At 43.3% G+C, this 22353-nt stretch overlaps 1 protein-coding gene across 3 annotated transcripts in view; it reads left to right on the top strand.

The window, feature by feature from the left end:
- ITGA8 (integrin subunit alpha 8) overlaps window positions 1-22353 on the top strand; it is a 216116-nt gene that overhangs the window by 91387 nt on the left and 102376 nt on the right. For all 3 annotated transcript variants that reach the window (XR_009758065.1, XM_061586063.1, XM_061586064.1), the window contains exons 16-21: window positions 5881-5936; window positions 8098-8252; window positions 9112-9249; window positions 9745-9812; window positions 13302-13449; window positions 21854-21946. Coding sequence is in view for 2 of the 3 variants with exons in the window: in XM_061586063.1 (XP_061442047.1) it covers window positions 5881-5936; window positions 8098-8252; window positions 9112-9249; window positions 9745-9812; window positions 13302-13449; window positions 21854-21946 (658 nt within the window). In the remaining variant the exon portion in view is untranslated. The remainder of the gene's footprint in view (window positions 1-5880; window positions 5937-8097; window positions 8253-9111; window positions 9250-9744; window positions 9813-13301; window positions 13450-21853; window positions 21947-22353) is intronic.

The following is a 22353-nucleotide window of genomic DNA, read 5'->3' as shown; positions in this document are numbered from 1 at the left end:
TACAATATAATAACATACAAATAACAGTTAACAGTTGCATATATATATATATATACACACATACACACACACACACACACACTTTTTTTTAAATTATAAATGTAAAAACGGTTTATCACAATAGCACATACATAAAATCTATTCAAATTGAAAACAGACACCAGCCAGGATGAAGTTTTTAGGTTTATAGTCAGGTGCTCAGGTTCAAAAGATTTTGAGAGGACTTGTTCTAATCTTGATGTGAATAGACACTGGTTTTTTTGTGGCTTTGCGTAGCTTTTACCCCTATCTGGACATCCTTCTCGCAAGCAAGGGATCCATGTGACCAGGGATGAGCTTGGTAAACTCCGCCCCCGTGTGACCATGCCTGTCACTCTCCATGAGTTGGAGGGTGAAGTCTGAAGTGAGGAACTTCCCTGACTCCTGGAGTTTCCCTGTGTGATTTATAACCCCAGTTTTGCAGGGTTCTAAATCATACAGGGAGCCTCCATGAGTAGAGGAGGTTCCCTTCTTCATAGGGTGACAGGCGGGGGCGGGCAGAGCTTAGAGCATTCATCCCTGCCCCACTTGCCCTGCAGCCTTTGCATGTGAGCAGCACACACAAACATGGCTTATAATATGTAAGCAATCATATTCCCTCTTGGGGAACATCACAGGCATTGAATTGGGAGAAGGGTTGGGGAACTTTTCCAGACCCAAAGGTCACATTCTCATCTGGACAACCTTCGAAGAGCAACATGGGAGCAGTGGGCATGGCCAGGAGCAAAAGTGGATGAAGCAACAAATGCACATTTTCTCTTTGTTCAGTAGGCTCGTTTCTACCCACACTCACACACCCCTCTCTGTCCTCCATCCAAGCAACCAAGAGGCATTCTCAAAGTTCGAAGACTCATTCCAGCCAGGCCAAAGCACTCAAGGAGGGGTATGGCCTGGGGAAAGCCCCGAGGGCCAGATAGAGAGACCTGGAAGGCCACATTTGGCCCCCAGGCCTGAGGGGCCCCAGTTTTGAATTAGAAGCTCAAACCACAGCAGAGCTTAATAATTCATATTTACTGATGTTACAGCTTGTGAGCATTAGTACACATTTTTGCACTCTGAACACTGAAGGCATGAAATAGAAGGCATAATGCAGCATCATCTAAGGATGCAATCCTACACACCTTATTAGGGAGCAAGCTCCAAGGAATATAGCAGGACTTAGTTCCAAGTAAGCATTCATAGGATTGCAGCAATAAAGCAGCACTATCTGGAGGAACAACACAAGTTGGAAAATGCATTGATTTACAAACACGTATTTATAAATCTGTCTGTCTTATAAATATGTGTGTGTAACAATTCACTGGCAGTGTTGAAAGGAAATAGCTGTTTTAATCCAGCCTTCTTGACTAATCTCAGACGAGGGGAAGGAAACGTCTCATTTATAAGCTCTGTCTCCATCACTACAGTGGTCCATTGTATAGAGCTTTTATCAGTCACGTATTGTAAGGGAAGTGTTAGACCCTTTGCCACCAAAAGGACATAAGCTTTGCACACAAGGGTTATTACAGACAGGGCAACCCAGATGCAGGGTGCTGGTGCTGGAGAGGGGTCTGATTTCCTTATTTTTTCATATCTGCTGTTATTTTCATCCGTTAATTGTTCTACAACTGACATGTATGAATAGGTCTAGTCACGGCATGTGTTTTTCTCCAGAGTTATAAATTACTTTCCATGTTCGTAAAGCCTCTCAGTTCACTTCTGAGTCTCTGACTTCTAAGCCAACTTCCTAAAGTCTGGCCTCTTGGGTTCAGTTTTTTCCTTTCGATAGCAGAGGAATGGGAGAAGCAAGCTTAGCAAAGCATGAATGTAATCAAATGCAGCATCACATACTGAGGGGCTCGTTTGAGATGGTGCTGAGGACAAAGCAAAAGGCTTCATAGAAAATACGTTTTCTCTGGGGGGCTTCGAAAGGAGAGTAAGAAGTTCTGGGTGGGGTTTCCACACATAAGAGGTAACATGAGGAAACAGATCAGGAGGGGGTGCTGAGGTTGGTAAAGTTGGAGAAGTAATGGTCATTGACAAGGAAATAACAGTACAAAGATAGTGGCTGCATTCAGACACAATAATAAACTATGGTTCATCATTATGTACAATAGTTCCAGGCTTGTGCATTCCTTCCTCCCATCTTGGAAGCCTTTATGTCTGTTTCCAGCTAACCAGCATTCAGTGTTATGTCCAATCCCCAAAATTGGTGAATCTTAACTACGGTTTATTGAAATAAGTCATTAACCTGTTCCACCGAGGCTTGAGGCACATAGGGGGAAGTAGATATGGGCAGGCCAAGTGTCTTCTGGACAGGCAAAGTGGCATAGTGGTTAAAGTGTTGGACTATGACTTGGGAGACCAAGGTTCAAATCCCCACACAGGCATGAAGTTTACTGGGTGACCTTGGGCCAGTCACTGCCTCTCAGCCTCAGAGGAAGGCAATGGTAAACCCCCTCTGAATACCGCTTACCATGAAAACCCTATTCATAGGGTCACCATAAGTTGGGATCAACTTGCAGGCAGTCCATTTCCATTTTCAAGCTGAGGGTAGGACCATGGACAGCTCCCAGTGGGTCCTGGTTAGAGTTCTCTCTCCTGTTGCAGCCACAGAGGGATGTTGTCTCAGGGTAGAGACACAATTGTGGTTTTGCTGGCTTCAGTGCACCTTCACCTCTGTTTTCTGGGGGCACACACGGCACCAGGCAAACTCCTCCCCCTTTTACTCTGAAACCTCAGAAGTTGCAGTTCCAGCGCGCTTTACACAGACTTCAAAACAGATTGGCCATCAACCCTGTTGCCATCCCAAGTGTATCCAATGAAAATGCTTTGCTGTGGGCTCAGGCAGACACAGTGATTGGCCCAGTGCTTTGCTGTGGGTGGTCCTAATCAGCAGTGAGGAAAAGAGATGTGTCCAGCTGTAGGGAGAGTTTCAAAGTAAGAAAATTTCAAAGAGAAAATGGTCTGGCTGCTTTTGAAGCAACTAGCATGGGTGCAGCCTAAGTGGAAAGCTATAATTGGCCACACCTCTCAGTGTTTTCTAAAGGGCCTGTGCCTAATTTTGGTCTGGGAGAAGGTAATGGAAGTTCTCTGAATGAAGCAGCCTGAATTTTGTCTTCCTCAGTCTTCCTCAGGGAACTGTGAGCCCTTGGGATCAGGGACCATAAGAGCCAGCTTCACAAACAGAAAGTTGCAAGTTAGCTTGTTTTTAGTGAGCCATAGTTAAGTCTAACCACAGTTTATCCAGGTTTGGACATAACCCTAAACAGCAGTTAATTGAAAACAATCTCCTATGCCACACCAAAAGAGGAGGGGAGTATGCAAGCCCATGGTAATTCACATAATGATAAACCATAGTTTATTGTTAGCAACCAGTATGGGCCAAGGCAATAAAGTGTTTTAAGACAAAAGCATTGTGCTCAGTGCAGAAGGAATGGGAAGCAAGTCTAGGGATTTGATGTTGCACAATCTGAGCAATATGAGATGTGATTGTGGCAGCTGAGTTCTAGATAGAAGTGAAGGGTTAAAGGTGAGACAAAGGAAGGCCAAAGTGAAGACAGTTTCAGTAATCAAGGTGGGGGAGGAACCAGAATGAACCAGGGTTTTGTTTAGCTGACTGGATATTTCTTTAAAGGGCTTCTACCTCACTCTTCAGCCAGAATGATTCCCAGAGCAGTTTACATAAGAATAAGAACAAGTCAATCCCTGCCTGCAGGTTTATAATCTAAAGGGCACAACACAAAAGTAAAAAGAGATGAGGAGGGAAGAGGAAAACAAGCAACTGTAAAGCAACTTCAGAACAGATTGTGGTGTGTGAACAGTGATTTCTTCAGTGTTTTTCGCAAGGAATGTGTGGAGTTGTGGAATCGTGAGAACTGAGGGCTAACTATGAGTAAAGGAGATATAAAGATTTTGCTAATTCTACCTATACAGATGAATGGCATTTCTACAAAATGATGTTTTCGTATGTGAACCAGAACTAATGCCATCACTCTTCCTTATACATCCTGTGTTGTTGATCTATTTGTGCCATAATAAAGTATTATTTTGTGATCAGGTTTAATCATTAAATCGCATGCATATCTTTCTCCTCTTATTTTCTCCCCCATACTGCCCTATAAATTAAGCAATGTTCAATTATTCATCTCTTGGCAATTCCAAAGGAAATGGAAATGGGTCAGAATTTGTGAATTCTCTGAGGCCCTGAAATAAACCTTCATAACAACCTTTGGAGTTTACAGGAAAGCCCTGTTTCATGATATGTGGCAAATAGTTTGCCCTGAAGGAAGAAGTGGAATAAGGTCATGCACGATATATGAAACCCAGATGTGGCACATTTTCATCAGGACTGTCAGAGGAAGCTCATACTGAATTCTAATAAAATTAGAGGTTATTTCAGAGGTGATGTTGCTAGTTCTGAACTTCCAGTGTATGTAGATATCTATCTAATAACATGGGACTAAAAAGAAACAACTAATGCAAAAATATTGGGTTTTACTCAAGGAGCGTTCTTCTGCTTAATTTTCAGGTTTTTGTAAAATAATGTGTGGTGAAAAATATCTGGTAAACTTGAACTCTTTACATAGATCATAGCATCTCCCCCCCCCCTCCAATGAAGTCTTTTCAGGTTCCATGTAGGGAACTTTTTACTGCTACTCTAAGGATGTTTAGTTTGCATAGTTTTGTTTTTCAAGTTTCAGCTCTGAGCATATAGATTGGCCTGTCATGAGGAGCAAGTCACAAATGATGGGTTTCCAGCAACACTGATTAGCAGGAAATTGTACTTTTCTAACAGGACAGAGTTTGTTATAATGATTTAACCTAATCATCTGAGGTTGTTTGTGAAAGCCTTTCAATGCAGCCTGATTAAACATTTATCTTTTCATAACCCAAGGGAAAGTTTTGCTGTTCAAATGCTTTTCAATTTGGGATGGTTTGGCTAATTTGGCAGGTCAGAGGAAATGGGCTATGTCAAATATGTGGCTTAAATCATGTTCCTTGTGTGACTGGACTTAGAAAATAGGGCCATATTTATATTAGCTGGTTTATTCTAGCTTTATAGAATGAAGACCAGTCCTTCTTCAACATTCTATTCTGTTCAACGTTGTATTGTTGTTAATACAACATCAATATGTAATCAACATCAAAGTGGAGATTATTGTGTTGGACTTCAGCTGGGGAGGCCCAGGTTCAGATCCCCACAAAGCTCACTGGATGACCCTCGGCCAGTCATTGTCTCTTAGCCTAACCTACCTAACAGGGTTACAGAGACGATGAACTGTTGATTCGTTGAGCTCCATGGAGAAAAGGCAGGAAATAAATGTAATACATAAAATAAAGGCCCACATGTGCAACACTTCCATTGTCTTCTGTGGGCAAGGAAAAGGGAAGCAGTTTAACACTCTTTCCTCAGAGCAAGGAGAAGACAAAGTCCCTATTTCTTCAGTAGGAGTTACTTCCAAGGGAGGGGAAAGGGTGATCCCTCAGACATGGCAGCCAGCCTCAGCAATTGTAGTCCAGGCTTTGGAAAGTCTTTAGGACTCTCTGTTCTATCAAGGGCTTCCATTTAAATATTTGTGGTTCTCTGAGCATAGCCATTTGGTGAATATTCAAAGAACTGTAGGTTAAAGAATTACTAAATTCCCTCTACATAACTAGAATTTCCTGAGATCCCTGTAATGGTGGAATAATTATTAAATCACAGGACTGCATTGTGGCTCTTGAGATGGTTACTTTCTGGGGCAGGCTTTTGAAACGGCAGAAGTGAAACCCAATAGTCATTATATATAGATAGGCAGATAGATGAAGATATATTTGTGTATCATTTTAACAAGTGCATTGTCTCCATTTTCTCTGTAGTTTTACTGTAACCGTCTGTGTGGCTTTTGAAGGTCCAGGTATTTCAGAAAAAATAGGTAAGACGTTTTGCTTGCATGACTGTGATTTAAGATTAACTGACCTCCTTTTGGAATATTTAAATGTGGCTTCAAGACTTGCAGTGTTAGGCTGCCATAGGGCCAAGGGCCAAACGCCAAACTGGACATGACATTAATTGATTGTCATATTATATATACATATGTAAATAACTATGTGGAGATGGGATGGGGAAGGGGAGTTTCCTTTCCACAAACTTGTCACATATTGGCTCTCCATAGGTGCTATTTGCATTCAAGGGAAGTACCCACGTTACATTCACACAATTAACATCACATCTAATTTGGTTCTTAGTTTCAAAAATATTCACTAATAGGCAAAAAAACCCTTGTAGTTTAAGAATGTACCTATAGCCAAAAGATATTTCTGTGAAACTTTAAAAAGCAGGGAAATTGGGCAGCTATAGTGAATGCACCAGAATGCTCAGAGGCACATGTTACCAAATTCTTCCAAGCTACATAGGACTGTGAAAGACCAACCCAAATTGTGTTTGCATTTTGACAAATTTGTAGGGCAGTTCAATATCTCAGAGGGGAGGTCAGGTCTCCTGCTCCCTTGGTGCATTCACTATAGCTGCTCAATTTCCCTGCTTTTTAAAGTTTCATAGAAATATCTTTAGACAAAATATCTTTCACTTTAGACAGTCATGGCTTCCCCCAAAGGATCCTGAGAAGTGTAGTTTGTGAAGGGTACTGAGAGTTGCTAGAAGATGCCCTATTCCCTTGACAGAGCTCCAGTGGCCAGAGTGGTCAGTCAGCCCCTCTTCTGGGGATTGTTGCTCTGTTAGGGAATAGGAGTCTCCATTCACAAACTACACTTCCCAGGATTCTTTGGGGGAAGCCATGACTGTTGAAAATGTTATGATATTGCTTTAAATGTATGGTGTGGATGTGGTCTAAAATGCATGTTAATTGGGAGCAGGATAGCAGCCTGAGTTTGTATCTTGTGTTGACCACGGTCCTCTATGTGATCACTCAGGAGTAAGTCCTACTGATTTCATGTATTTATGCATAGCATTTTCTCTTAACCAGCAATTGTCCATGCATTTAAATATGCAGCTCCACTAGGTTTAATGAGGCTCTCAAAAATGTGGCTTCCAGTGGCCACACCAGCACCACTTGATGGCCTCCAAAGCTAACCAGTGGGTGGATGGGGATGGATAGGGACAGGCAGCACTGGTGGAAAATTGCAGGGGGGGGCAGGCAATGGTCATGAAACAGTGGAGCTCCCGCCTCCTGGGATGCCCTCAGCCCAGCCCTGTGAAGAGAAGCACCAGGTGAGGCAGCTGCCGTCTTCATTGTCCCTAATGCTGCTGGGCCCTGTACCTGCTCTTGTCTGCTTCTCTTCATAGCACCAGGTCATTTTTTTTAAAGGCTCATGTCAGCTGCAATGGCCCCCTCTGGACAGGGCCAGCCCTTCCATTAGGTAGAGTGAGATGGCCCCTTCAAGTACCAGGTGTAGGATGCCATGAAATGGCATCATAGTTGAATTGATTATTGTTTTCTTTTTACTGCCAGGAAGAGATAGGTGCTCCTGGGGTTTTTTTCTGCCTCAAAATAACAGGGCTGGCTTTCGATACGATGCCCTTTTACTTATTGGAGGGCGAGGGGGCTGTCCATAGGGACATGGGAATCTGCCTTATACTGAGTCAAGACGGTTGGTCCATCAAGCTCAGTATTGTCCACACTGACTGGCAATGGTTCTCCTGGGAACCAGACAAGGATCTCTCCCAGTCCGACCTGGGGATAACAAGGATTGGACCTGGGACTTTCTGCATGCAAAGCAGATGTTTTACCACTGAGCTATGGCCCTTTCCGAAGGCCTTCCTTTGCACCTCAGGTAGCTAAATCTCTTGGAGTGGGCTAGCCCTGCCTCTGGGGCTTATGGTCTCTGAGTGCTATCATCAAGCTTGGTTAAAATGTTTTACTTGAAAGAACATTACATGCATTTTTGTACCTTATTTTGAAATGGCAAATGATGCAAGAAGTATCTGCACAGCTTCCTTTTGGGGAATCATTTTTGGTCAGTTGAACAAACTTTGCCAAAAAAAAAATCCAGCTTTTTATAAAACCAGAGCAGAGTTTTAACCCGAGCCTGCAATTGACTGTTTTTCTGATGTTTGGTTTGCCTACATTCTTTTAGCTCTGAGAGCAGAACTACAGCTAGATGTGTTAAAAGTGAAAGGAGCTGTTAAGCGGACGCTCTTCCTTGATTACCATCAGTCCCAACATGTCTTCCTCTTCACGATACACAGGCAGAAGTGGCTCACTTGTAAGGACTTTGTGGTTTATCTCAGAGTAAGTTTTATTCTTTTGCTGGGCCAAGATGATCATTATTTGGGGGGCAGTTCTTTCAGAATATAGCCATTATCTGGATGCAAGCAAAAGAAAACAGTTGCATGTTGCATCATCTGCAGAAGTTAGTGTCATCCTCATAATTCCTTACTTGGGCTGCACATATAGCTTTATGGAAGGCCTGAATATACCTCGATGACACAAATCTGGGACATATTTAGGAACATAGGAAGCTCCATTGAACTAAATCAGACCACCAGGCCTTCTATCTCAGTACTGTCTACATTGCCTGCAGTGGCTCTCCAGGATTTCGGACTGGAGTGTTTTCCAACCTTATCTGGAGATACTGAAGATTGATCCTGGACCTTCTGCATGCAAAGCATGTGCTCTCCCACTGAGCCACCACTATTTCCTACGAGTTTTTACTTCTTCTTTTGCTCCTTCCCTGCTCTTTATGCCCTCCCCCAGCCCTTTCAGGGCCTTTTGCATAAATATGTGACTAGTGTCCAGAACTTGGACAAAAAGCTGTAGCTCAGTAGCAGAGCATCTGCTTTGCATGCAGAAGGTCCCAGGTTCAATCCCTGGTGTCTCCCAATGGGGAGAGCCAATGCCAATCAGTGTAGACAATACGCAGTTTGATGGACCAATGGTCTGACTCAGTATAAGGCAGCTTCCCATGTTTCTATGACAATATCAGTTCACCAGTGGTAATGCAGCTAGTCCTCACCTTTGAGTAGAAAGTTATAGGATTGGGGTGTTAATTGCTATATTATTGAAACAAAGACCAAAACAATTGTTTTGTATGTTAATGAAGCGCAATGTATGTATTTTGAAGGGCTTCCCTGTAATTTGCCTCCCCTAGGATGAAACTGAATTCCGAGATAAGTTGTCTCCAATCAGCATTAGTCTGAATTACAGCTTGGATGAGTCCACTTTTTCAAATGGTTTAGCTGTGAACCCAATATTGAACTACTACCAAGAAAGCATAATTGGGGAGCAGGTATGGCTCCTATATCTCATACCTCCAAACAACAGCTATCGTGCTGTGTGGCATCCTTTATTGAGTGGCTTTGTTCAAGGTTTCATCATTCTTTCAGTATACGCAACAAGAGCTTAATTTGTTCATTATGGTGAGCTAATTGAACCAGATCTATCTAAAATTTCTCAAAATTCTTCCAGGCTGCATTTTCTAAATGTTCTCATTCTCTTAGTCCTAGCTAACTGTAACAGCCTGCAAGTCATATTCCTTGCAGGAATGAAAGAAAGATGTACTCACCCTTTAATATGCTGAACGTTAACATGGCTTTACATATATAAGCAGTCACCACTGGCTCTTTGCATGGGGACCGGGAGTTTGGAAGGATCCAGTCTTTTGGGAGGGGGGATATTTTTAATGGCTATCAAACAAACACACACAAAAGAAAGGAAAGGAAATGGCTGGAATTCCTGTCAAACAGAACCCTAATATGAGTGATGCATATTTTGGACAATGCAGGCTTACATTCTTGTGGATTGTGGAGAAGACAACGTGTGCATTCCTGACTTGAAACTTTCCGCTGTGCCGTAAGTTTGAACAAATAAACTTGTGTATTACACTTAATGGAGTAAAGACGTTCATTAGAAAAAAAAACTGCTTTGGGGTGGGTGTGGGTGGAGAAACCCATCAGGGTCGCCCGGGCATAGGAAGGAGATCATTCAACCACCACATGCTGAGATGGGTTTTTAAGTCTGCTGTTCCCTTTTTTTATATTCCTCAAGTGTGTAGCTTCAATGGTTTGTCACATCTAAAAGCAAAACAAAATGAATTTGCCCCGTACTTCTTTATTTGCTTGGATTTTCCTTTTTTCAGCAAAAAAAAAAAAGTTTTAGATACCCTTTCTAAGCAAAAACACGTGTAATTAGTTTCCCTCAAGATTGCAGCCTTTTCTTTTGACATCGGTGTCGAAAGGATACTATTAGAGAAGAAGCATTTTTTTTTATTCTGGATGAGGGTGAATAAACTCCCTGCATTCTCAGGGCATTCCCTGGAGCGATTCTAGCCTCATATCATGTATCCAAGGTACTACTTTACCCTGATGGAAAGACACAAAGAGACTTCAGGGAAGCTCTGCAGAGAATCATAAGAATGGGTGCCGAGGCAGCTCTACCATTAGGAAGAATGAGGCAGCTGCCTCAGGTGGCAGATGCTGGGTGGGTGGCAGATAGAGCTTTGTGTCCCATACTTGCCCTGTTATCCCCTCAGCTAGCTTGCTATCCTCAGATGAAGTGGAGGATACTGTCCCATTGCTAATGTTTCAAGTAAGATTCATCTGCCAGCCTGGTTGGCTTCTGTACACCGAATGGGAGGGCACTATCTTGTCCTTTTGCCTCAGGCAGCAAAACGCCTTGGGCCAACCTTGGGGTTTGTTGCAACATCCACTCTATTCCTGCACTCTTTCCTCCAAGACTGGAATCTGAGTGATGGTTTCACTGAATATGCCTTTCCCACGGTTTTCTTCTTCGCCTTGTCACAGAAACCATTTGATTGTTTCTCCTTCTCCCTTCCCATTTTATCCTCACAACAACCCTGAGAAGAAAGTCAAGCTGATCTTGACTTGCCTAAGATCGCCCAGTGAGGATTTGAACCCTGGTCTCCCCAAGTCCAATTTATTTATTAATATTCTGCCCTTTCGCCTGAAGGAGCCCAGGGCAGCAAGCATCACAAAACCATTTAACAGCAACAAGAAGAAAAATGGTTTAAAACATTCTAAAACACAGTTACAGTTTAAAAACATTCTTCCATCTAATGATCTCCAAGATGCCAGGAACAGTTCCCTTCCACCATCAATTGCCTGGGTAAACAGGAATGCTTTCAACTTCCTCCTTAAAGTCAGTAGTGATGGAAACAGACACATCTCATTGGGGAGGGCATTCCACAAACAGAGAGCCACCACTGCTCAGCGCCAACCAGGGAACCATTGCAACACCCTGGGTCTTGTAGACACAGTTAGGATTAGTGTCATCTGTTCTCTGTGCTGTACCCCTAGATGAGGGATGGGGAACCTCCAGCCCATGGTCCAAATCCAGCCTATCAGGCCTTTCAAATGATCACCACCCCCAAGCATTCTCTACAGGCCATGCCCCCTCTTCCCTCACCGACTTATTGCCCCCAGCCCAATTCCACCACTTTTATTATTGTCCTGCCAGCAAAGCTTTAAAATGTTGAGGTTTCAACAGCTGAGAAGCGAGGGGAAATGGGGCTGCAGCGGGGATGTGGATGAGCTGGAAATGATGAGGAAACACACCAAACTGGCAATGCAGAAAAAGATTGCTCTCTTCTTGCATACTGAGTAGGATGGGGGAGAAATTCAATTCATTTCACATTTAACTGTGAACCTACCTAGTTCACACTTTCCAAAACTACACAAACTGAAACACAGCCATCCTTTGAAATTTGCACTTCTCCTAATTTTGCAAAGCAGTTCTCCAGCCAAGTAATGTGCACAAAAATATACTACTTTACTAGGGTAAAGGGTCCATAAAATGCATGTGTTAGTAAAAATAACATGCAAAAATGTGTTAGGCAAAATTGCATACAAATATGTGTGTATTAGGAGAAAGCTGCACTAAAATCCTTATAAATTTTCATGAGGACGTTTTAAAAAAAACACAATTGCAAACTGAAGTGAAAATGTGGGGTACTGAACATAAGATTGGAAAATGTTATTTATTTATTTATTTTATATCCCTCCCTTCCTCCCAGAAGGAGCCCAGGGAATCCTAAAAACAAAAGACTTTAAGGGAGCAATCCAACTTGAGTTTACACCAGGCTGGGAGGAGTTGCATGTGGCAGACCCCCAGTTGAGTTGGCAGGCTTCCAGTGCCGCCAAACACCGCTGGCAGAAGCCCTCATCCCAGCTCAGCCACAGCACTGCTGGGACCCTGCCAGCTCAGCCAGAGGATCCGTTGGGGATGGCCAGCCTGGTGGACTGAGAGCTGGCGGAAGCTGGCAGTAGTCCTGAAAACAGAGTGTTCTGGGGATGTGGCAGGGGAGGAGCTGTACATGGAGCGCTCCCTCGGGTCCTGATCTGTGTGATAATTCCACCGGCAAAAAGGTAGGCAGAGGAAAACAATTCCATTGGTGCTCTGTGGGGACCGCTTACTCCCCGGTAGTGCTATTTGTGGGAGCCGGCTCTTCCCTTGCGGCTCCCGCATACCTTTACTGATGGAGCCTATGTTCAGCTGGGCTGGCGGCTCCTGAGCAGCAAGTGGCTGGCTCCTCCTCTGCTGAACCCCCCCCCTCCACCGGCTACCCCTGAAACGCCACAATCTGCTCTGGCCAGCATATTAAAACAAAACATCTTTAAAAACATATTAAAACAAAAATCTTTAAAAACACATTAAAACAAAAATCTTTTAAAATTTTTTTTAAAGTTTTTTAAAGTATCTTAAAAAGCATTTCCAACACAGATGCAGACTAGGATAAAGTTTCTACTTAAAAGGCTTGTTGAAAGAGGAAGGTCTTCAGCAAGCGCCGAAAAGATAACAGAGATGGCACCTGTCTAATATTTATGGGGAGGGAATTCCAAAGGGTAGGTGCCACAACACTAAAGGTCTGCTTCCTATGTTGTGTGGAATGGACCTCCTGATAAGACAGCATCTGCAGGAGGCCCGCACCTGCATAGCACAATGATTGACTGGGTGTATAAAGGGGTGAGACGATCTTTCAGGTATCCTGGTCCCAAGCTATGTACGCCTTTGTATACCAAAACCAGAATCATGGCTTGGTAGCTAATAGGGAGAAACTGAAACTGTTAGATTTGCCCATCCCTAATATTGACTCATTATCATGATATTTGAAAAGGAAGGTTTTACATTCTGCTGAAGCATGGGAGTCATTCCAGTGTATTTGTATATAGTGGTCTATGTAATGTGTGGCTTAGGGACACAGACTTGGGGATGACTCCTCACATCTACAGAACGTGATGGGTGTTATGGATCTTGGTTTGCTTAAAAATAAGCACAATGGCATGCTTGAAAAATCGGTTGTAAAAATGTGTTTTCCTTTTCCAGAGATAGAGATCAGATCATAATCGGGGAGGAAAACTATGTCACGCTTATGATCAATTCAAGAAATGAAGGCGAAGGTGCCTATGAGGCTGAACTGCATATAAAGATACCTCCGGAGGCAGATTACACTGGTGTTGAGCGTAACAACAAGGTAACATTAAGCAGCCATTTATTGGGTTGCCATCTTTTTTCCCCTGGCAGAGGCTGCATATCAGAAACCTATACAGACCCTTTGTCAATGGCAGTCCTAGATACTCTATATGAATTACATTTACTTGAACTAAGTGGGATAATGGATAGGTGGCCTAAATCTTAAAATAACACGTTTTTCACTCAAACACAAAACTTTTTCAAAGATCCATTTCTGAGGCACACGGAATAACTAAGATGTATAGCAGCCTTCCCCCAACCTGATGCCCTCCAGATGTTTCAGACTGCTACTCCAGTCATCCCTGATGATTGGCTATGCTGGCTTGGACTGATGGGACTTGTAGTTCAACACCTTCTGGAGGGTATCACATAGGGGAATATTGTTTTATCGTAATGTTGTTAAACAGCCAAGCTTGAACTGAGCTGGGCATAGTTCATTTTACTTGAAAGGTTTTGGAGGCACAAGGAGGGGGTGCTTTTGGAGAAGCTGAGAAGAAATTCTATCCCCTAAGTACACAGACAGTTCTTGTGCTCACTACTGGGTAAAAAGTATGTATCAACTCATCTGACTACAAAGCCGCAAAGTAATACGCCATGAACTTTATTTTGGATGGTTCAAAGCATGACACCCCAAAAAAGGAACCAAGGTGTGCCAAGTTAATTTCCTTTCAAGGAACAAATATTTTTGTTGTGCTGAAAATAACTTCCTGCTCCTCTCCCTAAACCTGATTTGCTGATGTAAAACTCACTGAAGAGAGGGGGGGGGAGAGAAAGAGCCCTCTACAACGACTGACAAGAAAGGAACTGTGCTATTCTTGGAAACTGTATTGTTGAATTAAACAAAGGTTCATCTTGTGTTTGTAGACCCATCTTTTAAAAATAATCCTGACCCCTTGCTACCAAATGTATTTTGGTGTTTTTGTCCTGTCTCCCTCATGTAATGAAGTTTTATTACCGCATGAAGCTTTATTATCATATTATGAGAGTCTAGGTTGTCAACATTGTTAGAACTATGGAGACGATCCATCATTTGATGGCGGGCACTCCTAGAGCTCAAAGGCTAACTCCGCAGGTGCAGCAGCACCCCTTGCTGAGTTTTGATCCATGTTTTGACAGCAGGCTTTAAGGAAAAAGAAAGTGCTTGTTTTCTGGTTCTTATGTATACAGCTGGATAAACGTGTGTTTCTGCAGTACCTTTCGGTTAGAGAGCCAGTGAGGTGCAGTGGTTAAAGTGTTGGACTATGACTTGGGAAAGTGGGGTTTAAATCCTCACTCAGCCATGAAGCTTGATGGGTGACCTTGCAACAGTCACTGTCTCTCAGCCAAACCTACCTCACAGGGTTCTTGTGAGGATGAAATAGGGAGGGGGGAGAACTATGCATGCCACCTTGAACTCCTTGGAGGAAAGGTGGTATATAAATGTAATAAAATTGGTTCTGCAAGAATTAGGAAAGATAACTTGCCAGGACTGCATTAACTATTTCTGGGCTGTTTCCTTTCCCCGCTTCCACCCTGTCCTGCCCAGAGTGTGATGCTCTGCAGCGTGTAGAGTAAGTTGACTCAGCACCCCAATCAGGGGAGCGCTGCCTTAAGTAGGAAAGGTCTTTGCTCATAATCTCTGACTCCTCCGAAGTACCACCTTCTGACTGTCCCGCTTCTCATACATCTGACAGCACAGGCTCGCTAGGTGCCACCTCAAACCCAGGGAGTGGGAAGCAGGTTGGCGGGGAAGTGTTTGAAGTGCCAGGCGGGGAATCCAGGGGGGTGGAGTTGGCACGTGTGCAGGGTCGCTTCCCAATGGCTCTGTTGGAGCGCTTGCTGACAGAGCGGGATCCATCAGCAAGAGGGCTGTCTGTGGGAACTTGTGGGCTGTCGACATCTCCCCCTCCCTCAATGCCCTCGAAAACCTGGTCCTCCTCCGACACTTCTCCCTGGTCTACCTGGGGGAGCCAGGGCTCAACACACCCCCATTTTTAGTGTCTAATTGAGGTAGAATTAATGGTTTACTGATGGGATTCACATCTTTCAGTTAGCAGACTGAATCCCCCAAGCAGCTGATGGATATCAAATTTGGCCTCCCAGCCTATCTGAGTTTGGCACTTTTGGCCTAGGCCCTAGGCAATGAACATGACATGTGCAAGTGTATCTCCAACTCACACTATGCTCCAAATTACTTGGAAAAGAAACCATAAAGTATACTCCAGACTGGTGCTGAAATTGGTTATAAACCAGAACATGAAGCAGGCACAACAGAGAGCATACAATGCAATATTTCTATCACACAACAGCCCACTTATCTACAAGTTATCAGTGCTTAATGACAAGTTTCTAAGATTTTCAAAAGGTAACGAAGGAAAGCAATGAAGTAGTTTTATCAGTCATTTGGAGGAAAGGCCATGGTGATGTAAGATCACTTACTCTGTATTTTGCGTGGTGGCTTTTAAGTTCTGAGAGAAATCAGGTATTTTGTAATGTGTGATGTAACCCTGTCTTTGTCTCCTTGTGGGGAGGTGGGTGAGTAGAAAACAATTACAGATCATGGGCGTGGATTGGCCAAAATGTATAAGGAAGCTCATGTTTGTTGCATTTGCAATGACCACCTACTACTGGGATAAGTCCTGAGCAGTTTTTGAGAGAAACATCATTTATTAAATTTAAATAATTTGTAACCTGCCTCTTGACTAAAAGCCTCCAAGGTGATGAACAATACATTACTAAAAACTGTACAAAATAATTTTAAAATATGCTGGATCAAAAAACAACACCCCCCCTATCAATACTAATTAGCAGCGATATTGATCAAAGCAGCAGAAACGAAGGAGGAAGTTAATCAGGGCAACCTAAAAGGCCATTGATAAAGGACCTCCTTCCCCTGGCATCTAAAAGACAATGTGGGAGACCACCTTCCCTGGGAAGGGAATTCCGCAGCTTCAGTACCACTGCAAAAAAGTGCCTATCCTAGGTGCAGAAGGTAGCAATGGGAGGCCTTTTCAGTGGTGACTCCCTGATTGTGGAATGCTCCCCCAAGGAAACACACTTGGTGCCAACATTGTCAGCTTTTAAGTGCCAGGCAAAGACATTCCTTGTTGCCCAGGCTTTTGGTTCTTAAAGTCGACCATACTGCTGTATGATTTATGGACTTGTTTTGGTGCTCATATTTTCATAGGATGGGAAAGGATTCGTTGTTTTTATTCTTATTGTTGGATGAACACTTTTTGTTTTGTTGTATGTTTAATCCATGAATCTGGTTTGTAAATGGTTGACGTTTGACATTTTATATATTTTGTAAGTCACTTTGAGACATTTTTTCAGAAAGCAATGAATAAATCATCGTCATCATCAAGCTGTGGGGGCACTCAAAGCAGGAACTCAACATCTCTCTCTCTCTCTCTCTCTCTCTCTCTCTGTGTGTGTGTGTGTGTGTGTGTGTGTGTGTGTGTGTGTGTGTGTGTGTGTGTGTGTGTGTGTGTGTGTGTGTGTGTGTGTGTGTGTGTGTGTGTGTGTGTGTGTGTGTGTGTGTGTGTGTGTGTGTGTGTGTGTGTGTGTGTGTGTGTGTGTGTGTGTGTGTGTGTGTGTGTGTGTGTGTGTGTGTGTGTGTGTGTGTGTGTGTGTGTGTGTGTGTGTGTGTGTGTTTTTTGCTCATTTGGGAGAGGTGTTTTATCTGCTAGCTAAAAAATAATAATTAGCTTAATTAGAGTCACCACCACCTAGGAGGTGAAGGGAAGAGAAGAAGTACTAGTTTCCAAGTCTTAAATACACTAACTCCAGGAGCCAGGTGTCCTTGATTCTAGTGGTACTTAATGCCATGTGGCTTTCCATGCCACATCTGGGTGTTTGAATGTCAACAGCTAACACTCAGTTCATTAATATCCAGACCTTTGGGGAAATCCATTGTGGTCAGTGATTAATCATCATCATGCAAGCAGCTCAGCTAGTTTTAAAATCTACACAGCTTTATGAATCCAAGAGTTCTGCTAGATTGCCTATTTTTATCTGTCTTCCTGTTGTTTCCTCTTCAAATAAGATCCAGGTTGTGCTAATGCTAATTGGTCAGGTTTTGCTACTGTTCAGAATGGCCATGTGTTTCTATAAAGAGGGGGGGAGGAATCATTCCTAGGGTCTAATAAAAGGCTAGTGTGGCTACTATTCAGAGGTGCTAATGGATTAGCATATGTGATCAGGAGAGCCCCAATCAAACATGTGTCAGTTGTTCTCCTTTGCAAAACCCAGATTCTCCAGTACAAACACAGATTTCTGCAAACTTGCCATCCCTTGAGCTATGTGGGTTTAAACTATGGTTACTTGGTGGGAACAGAGCTGTTACTCATTTAGCTCAGTGGTGTAATGCTTCTTGGGCACACACCAACCTTGTTAGGTAGGACTGCATGTTGTGCCTTCATTGGCTTTAACCATTTGCTGCCACCACCTTTTGGGTCTCATCTTTGGCTGTGAGACAGAGGGAGAACTTATGTTGAAGGTAAGGATTAACAGCCACCCCAGCTTCTGACTACAAAGAGGCTGACCTCTTTCTCCTGGTCCCCATTTTGATGGCAAACTAGAATATTGTGCTTTTATACTATTCTGTTATTGATGTGTTTCTTCGTTTATATTTTTTATACACTGCTGTATTGATGTTTAGCTGTCTTTAAAAAATGGAAAAATAAATACATAAAATAAATGTAGTCAATATGAATGAAGGGCATACTCTAAGATCCTCTGCTTTGGGGTCTTTGGCAAAAAAGTTAATATGCAAAGGCTCTCTGAATACAGAAAGTTTGTAATCTGGTGCATCAGGTCACTGCTACCATGTCTACCTAAAGAAGGAGACTGAAGGCTGCTTTACACAATTCTCTCTCTCTCTCTCTCTCTCTCTGTGTGTGTGTGTGTGTGTCTGTGTGTGTGTCTGTCTGTCTGTCTCATGTCCATTTAGGTATCATGCCCAGTGATGCTCGCTCAGGTGTTTTAATGTTATTCAGTGAAGTGAGAGGCTTTCCCTACCCTTAAGGGGAGGATCTGTAACTCAGTGGTAGAGCACATGCTTTGCAGGTTCAATCCCTGGCATCTTGAGTTAGAATGAATCAGCTTCTTGTCCAAGACAAGACCAGTCAAAGTAGACAGTTTTGGGTTAGAGGGACTAGTAGTCTAATCTGGGACAAGGCAGTTTTCTATGTTCCAAACCCCTCTTTTTCACATGATGTGAAGCAACCCTGAGTATCAGCTGACTTGAACATCCCCTCCTCACTGTGTTCATCGTAGGGTCTGAGGGCAACAACATCCAAATACAAGATTAAATTCAATTAAAACAATTTGGTTTGTATTCAACTAAGTTAGTTGTGTCTATTATCTCTGAGTAGGACAAGCATTGCATAACACCTTTTATAATCAGAAGATGAGGGTGGGTATATATATCTTGAGCGAAGAGGCATGCTTTAGCATACCTCCCAAACTTCTAAGGGTGGTAGAACCATCAAAAGCCCCTCTGACAATCTTAACACATGAAGGGAAGGAGGTAGTCTTTCAGATGATGTCAGGAAAGAACCTAGGTTGACATGACACAACTACATTCCTGAAATTCCTTTAGGAGTTGCCAACCTTTTTTGGGCCTGTGGGCATATTTGCAATCCGGAGGAGCTGTTGTGTGCACCACACCCACATGCCACAACCAAACACACACTGCAACCTATTATACGGGCTTCTTTCAAGCCCAATTTCAGTGGGGTGGGGTGGGGTGGGGTGGGGTGGGGGGAGGAGACCCGTTGGGCACCAGGAAGGCCGCAGCAGGCATACATTCCCCCACAAGCACCACATTTGAAACTGCTGCTTAGGAGCAACTAGCTTGCCCCTTATTGATAAATTGGCTTGATGTTATGTAAAGAATAGGGTCCCTCACATTTTGGAGCCACCGTTTGCAAAAGCACTCCGATTGGGATGCACACAGCACATTATGATTTTCAGAACTACTTCCGCATACATTCCTCATGCGATTTTATTTCTGTAGCTAACAATGCCAAAACAGAAAGGCAAATAAGACTGATTTTTGTTTTGTTCTAAGTCCATGTTATGTAACTTCTCCTGTCTTGCAGCTCCCTGTTCTTTCTCCCTCTGTTTCCTTGTGTTTATACAGATGACCTGGCTAGAGAATGGAGGCCAGAGATAATAATAAACAGGAAGATCAGAAGTGTCTTTATTTTTTAAAAAAGTAAAAGAAATAAGAGCATCATCAAAACATCAAAAATAGCCTGAGATAGGCTGAAAGTCAGGACACAGAGATGGCATAACCCTAACTCAGGGATGGGGAGCCTTTTTCAGCCCAGGGGCCACATTCCCTTCTGGGCAACTTGGATTCCTGCATTGAGCAGGAGGTTGCTGGACTCGATGGCCTTACAGGCCCCTTCCAACTCTACTATTCTGGGATTCTAACTTTCCAGGGGTCACATGCCAGTGGTGGGTGGGGCCAGAGACAAATGTCGGCAGAACGATGAATGTAAATCTTGCCTTTTGTGCAGTAGGCCAGCTTCTACACAGATTCGCTCAACCTCTCTATCCTCATCCAGGCAAGCAAGAGACATCTTCAGAGTTCCAGCCAGGGAAAAACTGCCAGAGTGCAAAGCAGGGCAAGTGAGGGGTGTGCCCTGGGGAGGTGTGGCTGGGAAGGGAGTGCAGCCTAGGGAGAGTTCTGAGGTCCATAGAGAGAGGCCTAGAGGGCCGCATCTGGCCCCTAGGCCTGAGGTTCCCCACCCTTGCACTAACTTCACAACCCTTGGTTGCGTTCGTACTAGTAATTAGTGATTTATTGAAGGTTTACCACTAGATGTGCCCTCACCACTTTTGGAACATCCATCACTAGTCAGCAGTGTTTCCCTTGGGGTGTTTGAGAAAAACAAAGATGTGAACAGTTCTGGGGTAGAGTGTAATTACTTCTCTTGGGCAGAAATAAATGGAGCCCTTTCAGAAGGTGAAGACAGATGGAATAATTTAAGACTAACAGAAATAGCTCAATGGTGCCTCTGTCATCTGTAAAGAAATGTACTTTTCCCACTTCTTCCAAGGGAGGCCCCAGGGAGAGTTTTTTGTTTTTTTTTAAAGCTGTGCATATCTTCAAGGAGCCTCAAGTTGAATGGTGAAAACTCTGTTGAAGGTTGGCTATTGGATAGTGCCTGTGATGTCACCATATGGAACCTTTTTCAGCCCAAGGCCACATTCTGTTGTGAACTCTCTTCTGGGGGCCACATGCCATGGTGGGTGGCGCCAGAGCCAAACATGGGCATGGCCCAAGGCAAAAGTGCAATGGATGTGGCTCTTATTTTTTGCACAGCATTCTCATTGTTCAAGGACACGTTGCAGCCAGTCCAAAGCACTCAGGCAGTCACTTGTTTGTTGGTTGCATGTCTACAGTGCTGATTGAGAAACAGCACTGGTGAAGAAGCTGCTGTGACTGCTTTTGAAATCCTGTGTCTGTCTTCACTGAAAGGCATCCTCTTCCATCTTTTCTTCTTGGGGCCTTCTAGAAACTTAGGAAGTTGCCTCATACCGAGTCAGACTCTTGCTCCATCAAGCTCAATACTGTCAACACTGACTAGCAGCGGCTTTCCAGGAATTCGAGCAGGAGTCTTTCCAAGCCCTACCTGGAGCTGTCAGTGTTTGAACCTAGGATCTCCTGTATGCAAAGCATTTGCTCTGTCGCTAGCTATGGCCCTTCCCAAATAGTAAAACCCCAGCATGGAAACCACTAACTGATCTTACTTCATGCACTAACCTATATATCCACAGTCTCTACATGCAAGCATTGTGTATCCCAGAGAGTGGTTGTGCTGCATTGCAAGTATTGCACATATAGGGGACAGCACCCAGCCCAGGTAGGAAACTTTTATTTAAATGTTAGGGCACTGCATGGTTCGTCGGCATGAGAAAGTACACTTGACAGCCTCCCGTGGGGAACCTTCCTTTTCAATCAGCAGCACAAACATCACCCCTGAAATTAATATAGAAGTTGAACTACTGCCATTTGAAAAGGTAAAGTATTCCCATCAACTTTTGCAAAGCTCTTGGGTATTGCAGAAAAAAAAAAATTGCCCTAAAGCTCAGCCATGCTGTAAAAGCAATACGGAGTCAAGACAACTTTACTAGTCTACTAGCATGGCTTTGTTCTATATTTATATTTTCCTTTTGCATCTGCAATGAAACAGCAATACAAGAAATAAAATATGCAAATCTTCTCTTTCCCTATCCTTTCAAAAATTGACAGATATCGTTTATTCTCTTCCAGTTGTCAAGCTGCAGCATGAATGAAATACTGGGCCTCTGTACAGGTGTTTGGAATCACAAGTAATCTTGCCATCTAAAAAACATTCGTTTTGCCAACAGAATTGACCTTTGACCTCCATGTTGGTGTTCTTTTGTTACAGGCACTGCGTGTGCTGAGCTGCGATTACAAGATGGAAAATGAAACTAGAATGGTTATTTGTGACCTTGGGAACCCCATGGCAGCTGGAACAAATGTAAGACAAAACCAGAAACATTTGCTGATTTTTATCAAATTGAATTGTTTGGGGAGTTAATGGAAAACTACCTCAATTAGGGGGATTTGTGTCAATAAGTGGCAGCTTAAAAAAAAAGTCTTTGGCCAGGAAATTGTTTGTATAATAGAAGACAGTATTACGATATATTTTTGTAAAAGATAATAAACTGATTGGTGAACTTATTTATGACCCAGGCCACAATCCAGCTGAAGTAATCAGATCATATTCTGCTGAAATTAATTGGACTTGAGTACTTAAGTGTATGTTTGTCCCATTGCTTCCCTTGAGTTTTAGACTCTAATCCTATCCGCTTACCTGAGAGCGAGCCCCACTGAACTCAATGAAGCTCACTTCTGAATAGGCATGTAAAGGCTTGCACTGTCAAT

The sequence above is a fragment of the Rhineura floridana genome, chromosome 10, assembly GCF_030035675.1.
Source record: "Rhineura floridana isolate rRhiFlo1 chromosome 10, rRhiFlo1.hap2, whole genome shotgun sequence".
Lineage (NCBI taxonomy): Eukaryota > Metazoa > Chordata > Lepidosauria > Squamata > Rhineuridae > Rhineura > Rhineura floridana.
This window is presented reverse-complemented; position numbering and strand designations above follow the sequence as displayed.